Source organism: Dipodomys ordii, unplaced genomic scaffold (genome assembly GCF_000151885.1).
Source record: "Dipodomys ordii isolate 6190 unplaced genomic scaffold, Dord_2.0 Scaffold3, whole genome shotgun sequence".
NCBI classification, from domain to species: Eukaryota; Metazoa; Chordata; class Mammalia; order Rodentia; family Heteromyidae; genus Dipodomys; species Dipodomys ordii.
The window spans coordinates 24,698,172-24,718,618 of record NW_012267219.1 but is presented as its reverse complement, the minus strand read 5'-3'; the positions used below and the strand labels follow the sequence as shown (position 1 = coordinate 24,718,618).

General features: G+C 44.0%; 2 protein-coding genes across 4 annotated transcripts in view; both read left to right on the top strand.

Moving 5' to 3' along the window:
• Nucleotides 1-12,517: 12,517 nt before the first annotated feature.
• Poc1b (POC1 centriolar protein B) overlaps nucleotides 12,518-20,447 on the top strand; it is a 78,286-nt gene continuing 70,356 nt past the window's right edge. For all 3 annotated transcript variants that reach the window (XM_013022060.1, XM_013022049.1, XM_013022069.1), the window contains exons 1-2: nucleotides 12,518-12,556; nucleotides 13,034-13,118. In XM_013022060.1, coding sequence (XP_012877514.1) covers nucleotides 12,542-12,556; nucleotides 13,034-13,118 — 100 coding nt within the window. In that variant the 5' untranslated portion in view covers nucleotides 12,518-12,541. The remainder of the gene's footprint in view (nucleotides 12,557-13,033; nucleotides 13,119-20,447) is intronic.
• On the top strand, nucleotides 13,425-16,907 carry Galnt4 (polypeptide N-acetylgalactosaminyltransferase 4). Its single transcript, XM_013022035.1, has one exon. The coding sequence runs from the start codon at nucleotides 13,708-13,710 to the stop codon at nucleotides 15,454-15,456; it is 1,749 nt and encodes a 582-aa protein (XP_012877489.1). The 5' UTR covers nucleotides 13,425-13,707; the 3' UTR covers nucleotides 15,457-16,907.

The following is a 20,447-nucleotide window of genomic DNA, read 5'->3' as shown; positions in this document are numbered from 1 at the left end:
CTATACTATTCCTCTAGGAATTGCCAAATGTCTCTTACAGGGACTTGGCTAGGACAAGTGGAAATGGATCATTCACAAAAACTCAGCAAGGTAAAGTCTCTGTACTTCACTGTGTCACGTGCCATGCAGAGGGCTAGTCAGTCACACCTGGCAAGATCCTTCTTCTGGCACTCTCCTTGTTTGCCTTAGGGGTATCCATGCACTGTAGCCTGTGCCAAAATGGCTCACTAATGGGATCCAAACACAGCTCCTTCTTGCTTCTTGTGACTGTGTCCATTGGACTCAGGAAGCCAAGATGCCACAGTTCTGCACATGTCTTACCTCTCTTCTTCCAGTGATGAGTATTTTGCTGAACCTTAGGATGTCATGAAATGAAGGGACAAAGACCTCACTCTTGTGACACATTATCTGCCAGGAAGGAGCTGGCAATGATACCTCTATTACCAGCTTAGTACGCAAATTATTCTACGGAAATCTCTAGGCTATTCTTCAAGGCTTTTCTCTTGCCAGTGACTTACACATCTGGATTTGAAAACGCGTGATGAGTACCTTCACTAACACAGATGTCACCTAATCGTTGATGCTTTCATTGTACTGTTTTCATTCTGATTTTGGTTATTCATCTGAATCTTTGTGATCTCAGAAATTAATGAGCCCCCAAATCAATAATGCCCTGCAGCAGTACTGTGGGGGCCTTTCTTTTAAATGTTATTGTAGGGGCTGGGAAAGTGGCTCAGTGGTAGAGTGCTTGCCTTGCATGCATGAGGCCCTGGGTTCAATTCCTCAGCACGACATAAGCAGAAAAAGCTGGAAGTGGTGCTGTGGCTCAAGTGGTAGAGTGCTCACCTTGAGTTGAAGAGCTGAGGGACAGCACCCAGGCCCAGAGTTCAGGCCCTACGACCAGCCAATAAATAAATAAATATAAATAAATAAATGTTATTGTAAAGGTGATGTACAGGGGTTACAGTTACATATGTCCAGGATGGGGGGGGGGGCTCTTTAAAACTAAAGCCAGTTTCTGTGTCTCAATCTCTGTCTACCCCCAACAGCCCTCTACCTATATATTAGTCAGCTTTCCATTACTGTGACAAAATACCAATGACACCCACCTTAATAAGAGAAAGGGTTTATTTTTGGCTCATACTTTCAAAGGTTTCCATCTATGGTCACTTGGTCCTATTGCATTCAGGTATGTGGGAAGGCCGAACATCATGATGGGGGTTATGTGGTAGAAGAAACAGCTTATTTCAAGGCAGAAAGAAGCAAAAAAATAAAAAAGAGGAAGGAGCTGAGGTCCCAGTCACTTCCTTCATCCACTAAGACCTTCCTCCTAAAGTCACCACTACCTCCCAGTGGTGGGTGAGACCAAGCCTTCCATACAAGAGCCTTAAAGGGACATTCTATACCTGAGCAACAAGACATACAGAGCAAAGATTGTGACTCATTCTTCTGGCTCATCTGGGATCGAGCGGCTTCAACTGAGAATCAACACTTGGATGTATTAAAGCAGTCACATAACTGAGAGAGTGACACATGCAACACTTACTTTTCATGTGGGAAAGATCTGATTCTGTTAAATTAGTGAAATATACTTTTTTTTAAAAAAATTGAGCATTTAATACAAATTCCTCCAACCCTGAGGATAATTTTTCACCAATTCTCTTTGGAGGAGAACTCTACTTCTGAACAAGACATGCTACTTTCTTCAGCCAAAGAAACCTTTCTTTTAAAAAATGTTTAAACAAACCTTTGCATCTTGATCAGAATCACCCTTTTGCCCCCCACCCACCTGCCCCTTCCCCCATGGTTCACATCATTTTCCACTTCCTTTGTCACACACACATACACACACTGCATGTGATGATAGTGCTCATCCACTGTTCCCTTTTCCATGCATGCATCTTTTTTTTTTTTTTTTTGTCGGTCGTGGAACCTGAACTCTGGGTCTGGGCGCTGTCCCTCAGCTCTCCAGCTCAAGGCTAGCACTTGAGCCACAGCGTGACTTCTGGCTTTTTCTGCTTATGTGGTTGGTGCTGAGGAACCGAACCCAGGGCCTCATGCATGCAAGGCAAGCACTCTACCACTGAGCCACCTTCCCAGCCCTCCATTCATGCATCTTCCCCCACTATCCCTCCATTAAAGAAATATCTGAACTTCCTAATGTGAATTAACTATCTGTTAATTCTTCAAAGGGGTTATCGCACCATGGTTTCATTCTTGCATACAGCATACTTTTTCAGGAAAATGATGGAACTTTCTTTATGAATTATTATGTTTTGGTGGCACAAGGGTTTGAATTCAGGGACCTGAACATAGCAGGCAGGTGCTCTATTTCAGCCCTACCACCAGCCCTTAACTTAGTCATTTTTTTTACACTCATATGCCTGTGTTTACATGAAAGAATGTATTTTGAGTCTAAGGTCCACATATGAAAGAAAACATACCTTTGTCTTTGTGAGTCTGGCTTACATTGTTTGTCATGCTCTATCTATCTGTCTGTCTGTCTGTCTGTCTATCTATCTATATACTTACCTATCCATCCCAGATCCATCTATTTCCCTGTAAATTGCATTAATTTCATTCCTCTAAAGAAACCTGAAAACGCCAGCAGAGGGCATTGTCTGCTCTCTTCTCCTGCTTACCAGTCACCTATTTCCAATAGCAGCTTTCCTGACAAACTGCATCTTGATCAGCATCACCCCTTGATCAGAACCGCCGCTCCCTGCAGTGTCTCCCATATTTTACATCACTTGCCACTTCCTTTTTCACACACATCCTCACACTGAATGTGATGACAGTGCTCATCCACTGTTCCCTCTCCAGGAGGAGGTGGGGAGACAGGGACATGGGAGCTGAAACTCTTAATTGACTAATGGAGAAGTAAAACAAGAAAGCAGCTTAACGTAGACCTTCGTGACTAATATAAAACAAAGGATTAGAAGGATCCTTTTCATGTGTGAAACAGGCCAGGCGACACAGTAACACATGGGTATATCGAGCTAAATTTAGCAATTGGCTCATCTATAGATATTTTGTTTTTGAACACATCAAAACCTATCTGTAGGGGCTGGGAAGGTGGCTCAGTGGTAGAGTGCTTGCCTTGCATGCATGAGGCCCTGGGTTCGATTCCCCAGCACCACATAAGCAAAAAGAAAAAAAGCTGGAAGTGGCACTGTGGCTCAAGTGGTAGAGAGCTAGCCTTGAGCTGAAGAGCTGAGGGACAGTGCCCAGGCCCAGAGTTCAGGCCCCACAACCGGACCCCAAAAAAAAAAAAAAAGACAAAACCTATCTGTAGCTGGGCGCCAGTGGCTCATGCCTGTAATCCTAGCTACACAGGAGGCTGAGATCTGAGGATTGCAGTTCAAAGCCAGCCTGGAAAGGAAAGTCCAAGAGACTCTTTTCTCCAATAAACCACTAGAAGACTGGAAGTGGTGCTGTGGTTCAAGCGGCAGAGTGCTGGCCTTGAGCTGAAGAGCTGAGGGACAGCGCCCAAGCCCAGAATTGAAGCCCCATGACTGACAAAACAAAAACAAAAATAAACAAACAAAAACCTATCTGTGGTCTCCCTTAGATACCAAGGTGCCAATCAGTGGCCGATGTCACAGAATGGAAGGCTTTAATGGGGTGAGGACAAGACTATGAATACAATGAAAATGATGTGGGATAATTAAACTGTAGTGATTTTATAATTGGAAAGAAATCTAGAATGTTCGTGTTTAGCCTATATTCCAAAAGCCTATATTCCAAAATTATGTTAGAAAAGAACCTAGATTTTATATTTTCTTCTTATATAGGGGAAAAACAATCTTTTAACAAGTGCAGTGTCCTAGGAAAGGTAGTGAGGATTAAATGAAGTGCAGAAGATTTTGGAGAAAGCATATAGTGCAGATCTGACAGCAAGGACTACAAGGAGAAATGAACCATGGTAAAAGAATGAAGCGGGGGGGGGGGGGGGGAAGAGGATGACGCCACAGTGAATAAACTGGTGTAGGGAATTCCATGAAGAGACTTTCTAGCAAAGACCTGTCAGCCACCACCAATGCATTCTTCACTGTCATCTCTCACACAGTCCCAGAGATGCTTCACATCAGCTGACCTTGTAATGCGTAATCTTATGGTTAGGATGGAAGGAGAAGGTGGCATGTGTTCTTAGGGGGAGAAAGAAGAAACTTTCTTAGTGGATACCTTTTGCAACCATCAAAATACATTAAATTGGCCAGCAAAAATATGATTTTCATTTTCCTGATAGTAAAAGCTACATTTAAAAAATGGACTAAAAAGTAGACAAGAAGCCTTAGGGAAGGAGTTACTGGTTTCTCAGGGTAGGTAAGACAATCACCAACAGGTATGGTTCAGAACCAAGAACAGTATTTCTATTTTTAGCCCCCTCCCTTATTTTAATCCTTTCCCACTGGCATAAAACTCTCCCTCCTTCTCGCCCCCCTCCTCCCTCCCTTCCTTCCCTCCTCACTCCCTCTCTCCCTCCCTCCTGTCTCTGCATTCCTTTTACCACTGCTCCAAAAATGCCAAAATCCATCATTACCACTGGGTTTGAAGCACTTTTAAAGTGCACTTAAAGTGCAATTTGAAGAGCCATGGCAAACATGTCCAGTAGCTCCCAAATACTGACCTCATCTTATATTTGCCTAGAAAGCTTGCTTTAAAACAGAGTTCCGGTATTCACGCCTGGCTTTCTAATCCAAACCTCTGGGGTGAGGCTCAAGAATTTACACTTTTAGTAAGCTACCCTGATGATTTTAATGTATTTATTGACAATAAGTGGGACAGGCAGAGGGAAGGAGAGGGGAGGGGGAGAGAGAGAGAGAGAAAGAGAGAGAGAGAGAGAGAGAGAGAGACTTAAAGTCAGAACACATGCTAAAATAGGAGGGAGAAGAACCTAGACACAGGAAGATTTTATGTGTGTGCATATATATATATATATATATATATATATATATATATATATATCAGGGATATAGTTGACAGGGTTTGGAAATAATGTTGATTGAAATGATTTGGTCTTCAAAAGTGTTAATATGTTAATGATGCAAGCCGATCTCGTACTATTGCTTTGGATGCTTTGGATGGTTACATCATTGTGCATAAAACAAGCAGCAAACTGTTTAATCCACATGCAATAGAGACATATGAACACTAGGTGGCACCTTTGTCTCTGACTTTCCAAAGTTGAAATAATCCTTTATTGATAAGGGGCAATAGATAATTTCTGGCTGGAAGGAAAACTGGAAAAGAAATGCTAATTCAAGATAGTTTGCACGACCTGGAGTGTGACCTCCAGTGATACCTTATAGGTTTTCCACCCTGCCAGTGGTTCCATCTATATGACTAAGTTTGCCATTTGGAGAAATGCCAAATAATCATAGTAGCACGTAGAATTCCATGAACTGTATCAGAGGTGAGGGTAGAAAGTATGTCCTCAAGTTTGACCACATTTCCAAATGTCTGCCTCTAAGCTTTCACTACAAAGGAGAAGAAAGGCAGAAAAGAACACAGAAAACAAAGGCAAAGGGCAAAGGCAGAAAAGAAACATGGGGAGGGGCTGGGAGGGGCAATTTGGAATAATAAATGAGGGCTGTGGAATAAAATAAAAAGATCAAGCTGGGCATGGTAGCATATACATGCAATCCAGGAACTCAGGAGGCAGGGGTAGGAGAATCACAGATTTTGAGGCCATTTTCCAGGTAATTTTGGGGCTACCCAGCAAGATCCTCTGTCCAAAGAATTAAGTAAGAAATAATTTTAAAATATCTACAATTATGCAAAAGCTACCATGGCTCAGTGATTATGAGAATGGATTTGGAGGGCAGACTGCTGAGTGTCTAAAATTTTCAGTTCTGCTCTGTGTGTGTGTGTGTGTGTGTGTGTGTGTGTGTGTGTGTGGTGGGCAAGTAGTATCACTGTTCTTTCCCTTTCTTATTTGAAAGATGGACATGACGATATTAGCATACCTCCAATAAAAATTATGCTGAGGGTTAAATATAGAAGGTAATAAGAATAAAGTTAGCTGTTCCTGTAGCGAGCACACCACAGGTGTGACAGGCATGGATTGTTTTGCTTTGTTTTGCTGTGGAGCTGGGGATATATGACTGCTTTTTGTTTGGTTTGTTTTTACACTGATACTGGGGCTTGACTCGGGGTCTGAGCGTTGTCCCTTGGCTTTTTGCTCAAGGCTGGTGTTCTAGCACTTGAGCCATAGGCTCCACTTCCATTAGTGGTTCATGGGAGGTAAGATTCTCATGGGCTCTCACTGGCTTTAGGCTGCTCTTCTCAGATCTCTGCCTCCTGAGTAGCGAAGATTACAGGGTCCAGCTGGATATGATGGTTCGTAGGGTCATCTTTGAGTGGCGGGACCATAGGGAACCCCTCCCCCTCTAGTTATTATGTTTTCTTTATGGATGAACTATACAACTGTTCATTTCTGTCCACTGAGATCTTGTGGTTGTTTCATACACAATATTATTATGGGAAGAGACAAGAGACTTATTAACTAGCATGCACAGGTAGATGTTTTGCAATATATATAGGTATTCTTTCACAACTTGCTTTGCCTCCTGTCTCTCTCATTTAATTATCTTTAAAACATGCCTTTTTTTGAGTGGGCGCCAGTGGCTCACATCTGTAATCCTAGCTACAGGAGGCTGAGATCTAAGGATCACAGTTCAAAGCCAGCCTGGACAGGAAAGTGATGCTGTGGCTCTAGAGGTAGAGCTGAGGTTGAGCTGAAGAGCTGAGGGACAGCACCCAGGCCCAGAGTTCAAGCCCCAGGACCAACAAAAACAAACAAATTGTAAGGTTAATTTATAATATATAACTTATAATTGTAAGGTTTTTATACTTAAACTTTATACTTAAACTCTCTTTCCTTTTAAACTAATTCTCTAAGTATATTTTGTTGCCTGGAACTCAGGGTCTGGGCACTGTCTCTCAACTTTTTTGCTCAAGGTTAGCACTCTACCACTTTCAGCCACAACAGCACTTCCAGTTTTCTGGTGGTTAATTGCAGCTAAGAATCTCACAGACTTTGCTCCCAGGACTGGCTTCTAACTGGGATCCTCAGATCTCAGCCTCCTGTGTAGCGAGGATTGCAGGTGTGAGCCACTGATATCTGGCTTTCAAGTTTTGAGATTATTTTTTTCTTCCTTTCCCCTCTATTCTTTGTCCATTATTAGACATATCAAGGTCCTGAGCAATCCTGATGTCTTGACGATGCCTCAGTTTCTACCAATAATGCATTTTATTGTGGTAAGACTTACATGAAATAAAAATTACCATTTTAATCACAATTTTAAAGTGTTCAATCTTCTGGCATTTAAAACATCACTATTGTATAAACATCACTGCTCATTCTCAAAATTCATCATCTCAAAAAGAAACTGCACTAAACAATAACATCTCAATCTTCCTTATTCCTGGCCCCTGGTAATGTCCACTCTTTTTGTCTCCATGAATCCATTTAACTCCTCCTCCTCCTCCTCCTCCTTCTCTTCCTTCTCCTCCTCCTTTTGTTAGTCATGGGGCTTGAACTCAACCTGGGTGCTGTTACTGAGCTGTTGGGTTTTTTTTTTTCTCACTCTATCACTTTGAGCCACAGCTCCACTTCCATTTATCTGGTGATTAATTGAAGAGTCTCATGGAGTTTCCTGTCTGGGCTACCTTTGAACCACAATCCTCAGAGCTCAGCCTCCTGAGTAGCTAGGATTACAGGCATGAATCACCTGTACTCAGCTCCGCCTAACTTCTTTTTATTTTGTGGCGGTCCTGGGGCCTGAACTCTGGGCTTGGGCATTGTCCCTTAGCTCTTCAACTCAAGGCTAGCGCTCTACCACTTGAGCCACAGTGCAACTTCCAGACTTTTCTGCTTATGTGGTGCTGAGGAATCGAACCCAGGGCCTCATGCATGAAAGGCAAGCACTCTTCCACTGAGCCACCTTCCCAGCCCTCCACCAAACTTCTTATGAGAATAATAAAGAATGATGGAAGAGGTGATATTCATCAAGATGCATTTGTACCAATAAATACATCAAAGTGTTGAATTGAAACCTATTTGTAACTAAAGACAATAAAAATATAATTTAAAAACGTAGTAACTATATGCTGTTTTATCTGATTGATTCGCTTAACATGCTTTCAAGATCCACCTACAGGGGTAGCATAGATTAGAATTTTGTTCACATATACAAAGCAACAATTATTTTGTATGCATGTTGTATTTACCTGTTCATCTGTTGGATCCTTGGTTGTTTCCACTTGTTAGCATTTAAAAAGTAATGTTGCTATCAACAGTGGTATACATATATCTGTTTGAATCCCTACTTTCAAAGTTGAATTGTTTGGATAAGTATAACTATTTCAAGAAATTGCCAAGCTGCTTTTCACAATGCTACCATTTTACATTCCCATCAGCACCCAGCACTATTTCGAGGCATGCCAGTCTATTTTAGAAAGTACAACTTAGACTGCAAGCTGCAAAGCGTAGAGTCTTCCCACACTTCGTTTCTCCATCATTGTGTGTGTGTGTGTGCGCGCGCGTACATACACACACACACACACACACACATGCTGGGGACCAAACCCAATGCCTTGTGTATGCTAAGTATTCTGCCAATAAACTACACCCAGCCTTGCTAGGCACGCATGGTCAGAAATACCCTGGACTAAAAGAATTCATTCTGAAAGCTCAAATGGCCAGATCCTGGGGTCTGAGAATAAGGTAACCGCTATATTAATCTTTTTTTTTAATTGTGAAAATACCATACAGAGGGGTTACAATTACATGGGCAAGATAATGAGTACATTTCTTATCAAGCATTGTTGCCTCCTCCTTTGTTTCCCCTTCCCATCCCTTCCCATCTCCCCCACTCCCCCTCCCCTCTGCCCCCTCCTGGCCAAAGTTGTAAAGTTCATTTTTCGACATAACAAAAAATGGATCCACCTGGATCCCTATTTAAATGATTTGTTTTTCCCCTTCCCCTCCACAAATTATACCAACATCAAATACAGTGAAAGCAGGGGTTATAGCATGGGGGAGGGACATACAAAGCAACAAAGAAATCATCTTATAAATATGTTAGAAACAATTGCAAGAAAGAAAAACATTTGAATGCTTATCTTGGGGTTAATTTCACCTAACATCAACATATCTGACCTTTTCTGCTTGTCTCAGACATATACTAGTTATTGCAAATAAGGGAAACCATGGGACCTATGTTTCTTTGAACCTGGCTTACTTCACTTAATATAATTTTTTCCAAGTCTTTTCATTTCCTAACAAATAGGGCAATGTCATTCTTTCTGATGGAGGCATAGAGTTCCATTGTGTATATATACCACATTTTCTTGTTCCATTCATCTACTGAGGGGCATCTGGGTTGGTTCTGTATCTTAGCTATGGTAAATAATGCTGCAATAAACATAGTTGTGCTGGTAGCTTTAGTATGGTCTTGTTTTTCATCATTTGGGTAAATGCCCAAAAGTGGGATTGCTGGGTCATAGGGGAGCTCTATGTGGAGGCTTTTGAGGAACCTCCATACTGCTTTCCAAAGTGGTTGAAAAAGTTTACACTCCCACCAACAATGCAGTAAGGTTCCATCTGTCCACATCCCCTCCAGCATCTGTTGTTATTAGAGTTCTTGATTATAGCCATTCTAAGTGGGTATCTCAATGTTGTTTTGATTTGCATTTCTTTTATGGCTAGAGAGGTTGAGCACTTCTTCATGTGTCTATTGGCCATCCTTCTTTCCTCTTCAGAGAAGTCTCTCTTTAAGACTTTAGCCCACTTATTTATTGGGCTGTTGTTTGAGAATTTGTATAATCTTTTGAAGCTCACTCTTTATATATCAAGATCAGGTATCACCCTTGAAAGAGTCAGGGCTGCTAAATGACCTTCACGGACAGTGCTAAAACAAGTAGGCCAAAAGAGGACCAAATGGGAAGGTCAAAGAGAATCAAATGCACAAGTGTTCACCTTCCCCTTCCTACACCCAGCAGTGCAGTCTTCAAAGCATTTTCGGAAGGCCATAAGGGGACTGCCTCAGTTTCTCTCCTCCTAGTAATCCCACCCTGCTGGATGTAAAACCTGCAGCCCAATCTGCTCTCCTTACTTTCCTTATCTAATTGCCTGTCTAACCCTTTGTGGAGTTCAATACTCAGGCAGTTGATTTCCTGAACGTCAGTTTCATCCTTCAAAGCATAGTTCTGTTTTGCTAATAAATCAGTCTTTACTATCTTCCTAGTGTTCACCTGTCTCTTGCCACACCTAGGGAAATGTCTTAGTCTTAAGTATCTTAATTTTAACTATCAAACTGAAGTAGGCCCTGAGAGGAGAGTTGAGCTGGTACAGCTTCTTTCCAGGCTTTGCCTTTGTTTTAGGGATTTTAGAAAAATCCTTTAAGCAAGGTTAACTCGACCTTGGCTCCAACCAGCCCAGTTCCTGGAATGGAAAGAATGCCTCTAGGTCCCCCTCCCCTTAACAACCTAACCCACCTTGATTGTTCAGTTAAGGACTAGCTCCAACTGGCAACACCACGTGCTTACAGTAAACCCTGCCTTTTGAACAGGCTTATGGTATACTCCACCTACTGGCCACCTGTGTATGGTCTGGTATGATCCTATTGGTCACCTGTGCGTGACCAGGCTCCACCTCATGGATTTTGCCTTTAAAAACCAAAGAATGGGGCTGTTCAGGGTTCGCAGTATCAGCTCCCCAGCCTGTGTTGTGGCCCTGGCTGGTCAGTGTAGGAACCTTCTCAATAAAGTTGCTTCTTTGTTAACAACTTTGTTGGGGTGGGCTCTGTCACTCCAGATGACTAGGTGGGCTTGCCTGCCTGAGTAGGGGTCTTCCTACTACAAAACTCAGGAACTGAGGAACATTAGGTGCATCCCCAATGACATAACAATACTTTTTTTTTTTTAATGCCTGAGGCTTGGCCTCAGGTCCTGGGCTCTTTACCTGAGTTTCTTAGGTTCAAGGCAAGCACTCTACTACTTGAGCCACCGCACACTACTTCCACCTTTTTTTTTTTTTGAGTAGTTTATTGGAGAGTTTTCTGCCCAGGCTGGCTTTGAACCACAATCCTCACTCAGATCTCAGCCTCCTGAGTAGCTATTACTAAGAGGCGTGAGCCACCAGCGCCCAGCTTCAGTCATCTTAACACATCATATCCTATAATAGAGCAGTGTTTCTCACCACACACAGCTGAGTTTCACACAGCAATCATCTGAGGCTCCTGTTTTATCTGAAGAACCCTAGATTTGCCCCGTGCAGGTTGAAACATCTCTAAGGGTGGACCCACACCTACTAAAACATGAGATTCTGAGTAGATTGCTGAGTTCTTATGGACATAGAGAGTATTTTTTGCATCTCTAAACATATTCAATAAATATACTTGAATTTAGAGTAATGCTGTCTTGCAACATATTCAATAAATATACTTGAATTTAGAGTAATGCTGTCTTGCAATCTAAAGTCATTTTTCTACTGTTTTTATCGGATGTACAGTAGTCATTGCAATTCCATTCAGTCACTACACATCTAATTAAAATAACTTGTAATTAAGGTATGGGGCACACATTTCATTTACATAGAATAATCATATTGTGCAGTCTAACCTAACATCTTGTTGCACCAAATCTTTATTCTCTATATAATTCTCAGTTATGCCCTGCATGCTTTGAGGCAAGGTTTAAAGAAAGAGTACAGACTTGAAGAATTTATATCTGTTGTAGCCTCAACTGTTATTTAAGACCTAAGCTTATAATTAGCAAACAATAACATTGTAACTTTACCACTTCATACTGTCGCTGCAACGCAATACCGTGTATAAAGAAGCCTACTGCAGGATTGGTTACAATTACCCTGCGGTCTAGTAACTGAAACAAAAACATTTGCTGCTAAGTTTGGGCAGAGGGGGAGCTTCAGTAAGTAAAGCTTGAGCAGGTATGAACCGAAACACGGGGGAGAGGGGGAGCCGTATCTAGAAGGTGAGAGGCAGAGAAAGTTAACGAACTACGGTGGCAAGTCCTCCAGGGAATTTAGCTCCTTTCGATAAACTGTTCACCGCTTCACCAGGTGATCAGAGTCCCGCTTCCCATTCACCCGCCGTTTAAAAGCCTCTGGGAGCGCTGTCTCTTTAACACACAATAGAACTCCGATGGCGTCGAGGAAGAATCACCCTTTCTCCCCCGCCCCCTTTCCCCCCAGCTACAGACCGTCTTCCGGGCACCCACCCTCGGAGAACGCTGACGTTAAGGGGCCGGGGCAGCCCCTCACCTCCAGTGCCCCGCCCCCGGGGGGCGGGGACACAGCTCCGCGCGGCCCCAGGCTCTCGGGACTCGTCTGGCCACGCCTGGAGCGCGGGGTTTGATTGGGCCGCCGTTGTTGTAGTGACCGGGAGGCGCCGCCGCTCCGAGCGGACAGTTCCGGACGCCGCACGGTCCCCCCCCCACACCCCCGCCGACCGCGTCCCGCCCCTTCCCCGGATCCCCCCCCTCCCGCCGGAGCCCGGCGCCCGCCGCGCCCCTCATGGCCTCCGCCCCGGTAAGGACCGGCGGGGCGGGCCCCTCCCGCGCCGTCCCGGCGTGGGGCGGACGGGGGGCGACCCCGACTCCTCCCCGCCCGGGCCCCACGGCGCACCTCCCCACCACCCCCACCGCCGCCCCGGCCGGCCGGGGTCTCCGGAGTCCCCGCCCCGGCCGGCCGGGGTCTCCGGAGTCCCCACGGGCGCCTGGAATCCTCGCAGGGTGTCCGTGGAGCGCCCGCGTCAGAATCGCCCGGGGGGGCTCCGAGTGCCGAGGCCGGGGCGCCGCCTCCGGGACGCCCCCCGGGCCCTGCTCCCCGCGGAGGGAAGCCGGGGCATGGACGGAGGCGCACCTCCGTGGGCGCCCCGCGCCCGGGCGGGAACGGAGAGGGCACGGCCCGGAGCCCGGGGCGGGGAGCAGCGCCGAGCCCCGGGGTCTCCGGAGCCCGGGTCCGCACCTGCCTTCCCAACCGCACCCCCCCTCCCCTGCCTTCCAGGAGGACCCCGTCTTGGAGCGTTATTTTAAAGGTCACAAAGCTGCGGTCACCTCCGTGAGCTTCAACCCCAACGGCAAACAGCTCGGTGAGTCTCCCGCTCGGCCTCTCTTTCGTGTACGGACGCCAAAGGTGCATTTGGCTGCCATCTGTCGTCTGGGGGACGAAGGGGGTCCCCCTCGGGCATTCCCCGTCTCCATCCCCCGCGGCGCCGCCCCCCCTTGCCCGCGGGCCGGGCCTCACCGTGACCGCGGCGTCTCCCCAGACTCACCAGCAGGTGGCGCGGGCGGGAAGGGGAGGGGTTTGCGCCGGGCCGGGATGGGTGGGGTGTTGGCTGGAGAGTTTGTGAAAAGTTCTGGGCCGAGCAGGAGGAGGAAGTGGGGACTGGAGGAGTTGGGCTGTACCGGAGACCGAGGTCCTTGGGGCCGGGGTGTGTGTGTGTGTGTGTGCGTGCGCGCGCGCATGTGTGTGCGCGGGGTGGGGAAACCCCCACAAAGTGAGCCAACTCCGGTGGCTGGAAAGGAGCTGAACGCCTGGCTGGAAGGGGAGACGTGCTGGGAAGTGAAGGGCTCCCCTACCTAAGCCGTGGGACGACTGCTGCTCCTCCCCCACCCCACCCCCGCCGGCCGGCGTGGGGGCCCGGTGGCCAAGTCTGCGCCCCCCCAGAGTCCCCGGCCATGCGGATCCGGATGGCCGTGAGGTGGACATGGGCAGGCAAGAGCTGCTTGCTGCTGGCGCTTCTCACAGTAGCTTACATCCTGGTGGAGTTCTCCGTCTCCACTTTGCACGCCTGGCCGGGGGCCAGCCAAGCCGGGCCCCGGGGGGCAGGACGGCTCTCAAACCTCGACCAAACGGGAGAAGATTTGTCTCGCCCTCTTTATGCGAAGCCCCCTGCAGATTCCCGCGCACTTGGGGAGTGGGGGAGACCGAGCAAGCTCCAGCTGAGCGAGGACGAACAGAAGCAGCAGGAAGAACTCATCGAGAGATATGCCATTAACATTTACCTCAGCGACAGGATTTCCCTGCACCGCCACATCGAGGATAAAAGGATGTACGAGTGTAAGTCCCAGAAGTTCAACTACAGGAAGCTCCCCACCACCTCGGTGATCATCGCTTTCTATAACGAAGCCTGGTCCACTCTGCTCCGCACCATCCACAGTGTTTTAGAAACCTCCCCCGCGGTCCTCTTGAAGGAGATCATCTTGGTGGATGACCTGAGCGACAGAGTTTATTTGAAGGCGCAGCTCGAAACCTACATCAGTAATCTGGACCGCGTCCGCTTGATTCGCACCAATAAGCGAGAGGGTCTGGTGAGAGCCCGCCTAATTGGGGCCACTTTCGCCACTGGGGATGTCCTCACTTTCCTGGATTGTCACTGCGAGTGTAATTCTGGGTGGCTGGAGCCCCTGCTAGAAAGGATTGGTAGTGATGAGACAGCAATTGTTTGTCCCGTTATCGATACCATTGACTGGAATACTTTTGAGTTCTATATGCAGACCGGAGAGCCCATGATTGGTGGGTTTGACTGGCGTTTGACATTCCAGTGGCATTCCGTCCCCAAACACGAAAGGGACCGGCGGACCTCAAGAATCGATCCCATCAGATCGCCCACGATGGCTGGAGGGTTGTTTGCTGTCAGCAAGAAGTATTTTGAGTACCTGGGAACATACGACACGGGCATGGAGGTGTGGGGAGGTGAGAACCTAGAGCTGTCTTTTCGGGTGTGGCAGTGCGGCGGCACGCTGGAGATCCACCCGTGTTCTCACGTGGGCCACGTGTTCCCTAAGCGGGCGCCGTACGCCCGCCCCAATTTCCTACAGAATACTGCCCGGGCCGCGGAAGTATGGATGGATAAGTACAAAGAGCATTTCTACAACCGAAACCCACCGGCCCGGAAAGAAGCTTATGGGGATATTTCTGAAAGAAAAATACTACGAGAACGACTGAGATGCAGAAGTTTTGACTGGTATTTGAATAACGTGTTCCCTAACTTACATGTACCAGAAGATAGGCCAGGCTGGCACGGGGCTATTCGCAGTCTGGGCATCTCTTCCGAATGTTTAGATTACAATTCTCCCGAAAACAACCCCACAGGTGCGAACCTTTCATTGTTCGGATGTCACGGTCAAGGAGGCAATCAGTTCTTCGAATATACGTCGAACAATGAAATAAGGTTTAATTCTGTCACCGAGTTATGTGCAGTGGTCCCTGAACAAAAAAATCATGTAGGAATGCAAAACTGTCCTAAAGATGGACTCCCGGTCTCAGTCAATATTATTTGGCATTTTAAACCAGATGGGACCATATTTCATCCACACTCGGGACAGTGTCTTAGTGCTTACCGGACACCTGAGGGCCGACCTGGTGTACAAATGAGGACTTGTGATGCCCTAGATAAAAATCAGATCTGGAGTTTTGAGAAATAGAAAAGCACAACGGATTTTTTTTTCTCATGAGCTGACAATATCTCGAAAGGCAGAGAGTCCCAGTGAAGATTATGTTTTACCGGAAGTCATCCAGCAGTCATCTATGAAGGGACCAGAGAGTTGTGGTTCACTCAGGAATATTACACTGAAACTGGGTGCAGAGTGCTGCTGTTTAATGTATCCGTGCCTTACTGATGGGTTGTTGTTGTTTTATGTAAAAGCTTTGTTGATAGGGTCTCTTACTTCTCTTGAAAGAAACTGACTGTGAATTGAGATACACAAAACACTTTTTAAGTGTCAGACATCAAGTTTAAGAATGTAAAAGTCCAAGCAAAGTGAAATATGAGTTATGCTGGTGGTTGTGTTCACTGCACATCCCATTTTTTAAAACCAAAACTTAAATATATGCATTTGGAATTATTACTATTTTGATTACATAGAATCTGGTTCACTTTTAAGCTAATTTTCCTTTAACCAAATAGAAATCAAAGAAAAGCAGATGTAGAGAAAAGAGCCTGGTTTAGATATTTCTTTCCCTGGTTTGAATGTGAGTTTGGAGGGCTTTTTAACATACAGAAATCTCAGACAATTAGAAGTCTGGATGAAAGGGAAAGATACTTACATTCCACACTTCGTGAACTTGAGCTATTGGACTTATCTGTATATCAATACCTCTAATTTTGCATGCTCTCCCTCTGTGAACTTGTTATGAGTAGGGCATTTTCGAATTGCACTTCCCTAAGTTATGAATGTACTAGGAATGGATTCATTCAGAATACTGTCCATCTCTTTGTTTTTAATGCTTAATCATTTGAAGTAAACACAACTGAGGCCTCTCTGAAAGTTAAACCCGAATGTGTTTACTGAAATATGTGAAACTGAAAGTGGACCCACTTCTGCAAAGACTGGAACTCTTCCACAAGTTCCTACTGATCTGGAAATTTAAGGATTTGTCTTAAAATTGCCAGGAAAGAAGTCTGCATTGACAATTGTCAGTGCTGCCTTCTTGCCTATTTGTAGCCCCTACCAGTCTTATGCTTAGGCAGCTTTTAGTAAGTGGGTGAATGAATGACTGAATGAATGGCTTAGCTGAGGAATATGATTTTCATCCAGTCATTTTTATTGCACTTGCTCATCAGTTTCCTCATCTGTAGGTGATTTATGAATGTTCCAGCTATGAAATGTTGATTATACATTCTCTCCTCAGACTCATTCATTGTGCAATTTCTATTACAGCTTTCCTATCTTCACTTCTAACATAGGTAATATTGAGCAATGTTTGCTACAGTGTTTGTGAGCTGGAAAAGAGTGGTGTTTTTTTTAAAACTGAGTGAGCTGAGCTCACCTGAAGCATTTGTTTCTGGTAGTCATTTCACTTTGACAGTTCTTGAACCAGTTTTGTTTTTTAAAACTTCTAAGCTGTAGCTGGGCCCCAGTGGCTCATGCCTATAAGCCTAGCTACTCAGGAGGCTGAGATTTTTGAGGATCATGATTTGAAGCCAGCGGGGGCAGAAAAGTCTGTGAGACTCTTTATCTTCAATAAACTACTCAGAAAAAGTTGCAAGTGTTGTAGCTCAAGTGGAGAGTGCTAGCCTTTAGCATAAAAAGGCTCAGGGACAGCACCCAGGCTCTGCCTCAGTTCAAGCCCCAGGACCAGCACGCAACAAACAAAAAAAAAGCCTTATGTGCCCTAAAAGTAATCTTTGCTAAGAATGTTATTTCCAAACTAAATCATGTGAAAAGCAAACATACTTTTTTTTTGAAGTATCTTTACTGCTTTCCTACCAATGTTAGATCCAGAAATCACAGGCTGCACTTAGAATTAAATCTCAGTTTCTGTACACTCCGTAACAAATTAGCCCACAAGTGTTCCTAAGGAGTGTTCAGTGTTTACTTGATGACATAGAGAGTGGGAACTTTGCAAAATCTGAATTTAAGGAATTGTGTAGAATGGCCACGTCAAAAATTTAAAATCACTATGGTAATTGAGATTATTGTGTATTTGCCAGTCTTGGGGTTTCGACTCAGAGGCTGGATGGTGTCCCTGAGCTTTTGTCCACTGCTCCACTTCTGGTTTTCTGGTGGTTAATTGGAGGTAAGAATCTCACAGACTTTTCTACCCAAGTTGGCTTAGAACTGCAATCCCTAGATTTCAACCTCCTGAGCAGCTAGGATTACAGGCATAAGGCACCAGATCCAAGCTTTTGTTTCTGTTCTGCTTCTTAAAGTTGAGAATATGTTAGTAGTCTTTGTAAGTTTCCAGCAACCTTAAAGTTTATCAAAGAGTTGTCTAGCTTCTATGTGTAACATGCTTGGCTCTGGTATTCATTTAAGAAAAATTCATAATAGTGCTCTGAACTATACAGCTCTTTCTCCCTTTGCCCAGTCTTTTTTAAAAAATAAATTCCTATTTTTAACTTATTTAAAAAATGATCTTTTTCTGTGTTTTTCTTCCGGCTTTTCTTCTTTTTTTTTTGCTTATGTGGTGCTGGGGAACCGAACCCAGGGCCTCATGCATGCAAGGCAAGCACCCTACCACTGAGCCACCTTCCCAGCCCCTTCTGTGTTTTTCTTAGCCCCCAATCATATGAGAAAAAAAAAAGATGCATTCTTGAAGTACCTGTTTGAATTATTCTTTATTTTCATATCTTACTGTTCCTATCAAAAGCAAAAAGAAGCTTTTAAAACTAAAATATTGATTTTTTTTAAATTTAAGTTGATGGTGAGACCCAGCAATCTTTTTGGAAGAAATTTTAGGCTAGTGCTTTATTTATATCAATAATTCACAATAGTTAGATTGTTCATCCCTGATAATAACATACTTTAACAGAGAAACATGACTCATGTTTTTATATGTAGGTATGTTTCAATTTGATTCCAAAAATATATTGTAATGACAGGTACAAATATATTTTCATTTTTTCATTCTAATTTATTGGTACCACAGCTCTCTTTTGCTGTAGACAATTAAGAGTTGACCTTTAAAGCTAATTTACATGCTTAATAGTCATTTCACAAATTGAACAAGAACTTTCCACTTTATTCACTATTTCAACGTACAGGGTTGACTATGTAGCATTCTTAACAGTCATTTTTATTTAAAAAATGTTAACATAGTCATCAGAAGGGTCTTTATAACCCCATATAACTTATTTGTGGAATAAAAATTGTTTACTCACTTGTGTATGCATTCATGTTAGCAAATTAGAATTTTCTAGTTTGGGGACAAGAGATTCGTTTTTACATTGAATACCGTTGTTTTAGCATCTAAATTTTACTTAATAAAATACATAGTTTCAATATTGGTCTTTTTAAATTGTTTAATATTTTTGAACGAGCATAGATTAATCTCTTAAATGACAAACTTTTTTGTGTTATGAAGTTTCTTTTTTTTCTTTTTTTGATAATGGTGTTTGTAGTGTTGATTAAGACATAAAATAAAATGTGTGGCTAGTTATTTTTGCAAATGGGTTGTGATGATTTTAGTCTATGGGATTATTTCTCCTGTGTACACATTAATGACATAACAGATAAGTTAAGCTTTTAATTCTTCTTCTTTTTTTTTTTTTTTGACATTCCTGGGGCTTGAACTCAGGTTTCTCACTTGATAGACAAGTACTACTGCTTGACCCACATTTCTAGCCCCTCTTTAATGATTCTAACACCCTACAGCCTCATCTCTCTTAGTTGAGACACTGCCTCAGATTGGTTATTCTAAGAACACTGCTTTTATCTGATCTCTTAAAAACTTTTTATGATGTATATTAATTGTACAGTTGTATATTAATTGTGACAGTTTTCATACCGCTACAGAAGGTACTCTAACCATATCATCAGATGTCTTTTTGTTTTGTTTTGTTTTTTGTTTTTTTTGGGGGTCCGGTCGTGGGCCTGAACTCTGAGCCTGGGCGCTGCCCCTCAGCTCTTCAGCTCAAGGCTAGTACCACTTGAGCCACAGCACCACTTCCGGCTTTTTTTCTTTTTCTTTTTGCTTATGGGTGATGAGGAATCGAACCCAGGGTCTCAAGCATGCAAGTGAAGCGCTCTACCACTGAGCCCCTTCCCAGCCCCCATCAGATGTCTTATAGCCACCTTTAGGACATGAATAGAATATGCTGAACATATTTTCACTTTCTCTTTGTTATAATCCACTAAATTAACAGTTACTATAAACATGTGGGTTTTTTTTAAAATTCTGCTCTCTTAGTAACTCTTGTAACACTCTAAATTATTTTATATCTCTGTGTTTCAGTTTCATGAATGTAAAAAAAGTACTGGAAAATCCATAGCAAACAGTGTATTAGTGGTTTCCAGGGACTGGGGGAGGGAGGGATACAGGATAATGGCTGGTTGGTTTGGGTTTTTTTGGGGGGGGAGGGAAGCGAGGAAGAAGGTGGGCATCATGATGAAATTTCTAGAATTGGTGATAGTGGATACACACTGGGTCTTGTACTAAACCTCAAATTTTATGGCTTGTGAATTATATCTGGATTTAGAAAAATCAGGAGAGGGGAAGAGGTTGGGAAATTTCAGGTATCTTAGGGATGAGATTTTGAAATCACTTTTTAATTTGTAGAATTAGGAAAAAATTTGCTATTGATCCAAATCTTATGGTTTAGTAGTGGGAGAAGTTTGTATTTTTTCCTAAAAATTGAGGGAAAGTTCGACTAATTCTTTGTTAAAAAGTGAATTGAGTGCCTGTGTTGTGTAGTTGTTTGTGACAGAATGGAAGATCAAAGAAAGCCTATTTGCTAGTAATAATCCTATTTATTCTGATAATAATCGTGTCTCCTTCCATCTCCCTCCCCCTCTCCCTCCCCCTCCCGTGCTAAGCTTTATCCTTTGGGAAAGATGCCTACTGGAGGTTGGAAGTGTCCACTGGTCACCATCCTGGCCAGTTTATTCGCATTTATCTATACCTGTTAGATAAAAGAGAAGGGGAGGTGGTATATTTGTTTAGGACTCCTTTATTTAGTTAATGCCACTGTGTG

What these genes read in the sequence shown, in the direction of transcription:
- Galnt4 (XM_013022035.1), top strand. Translation starts at nt 13,708, where the DNA reads ATGCGGATCCGGATGGCCGTGAGGTGGACATGGGCAGGCAAGAGCTGC.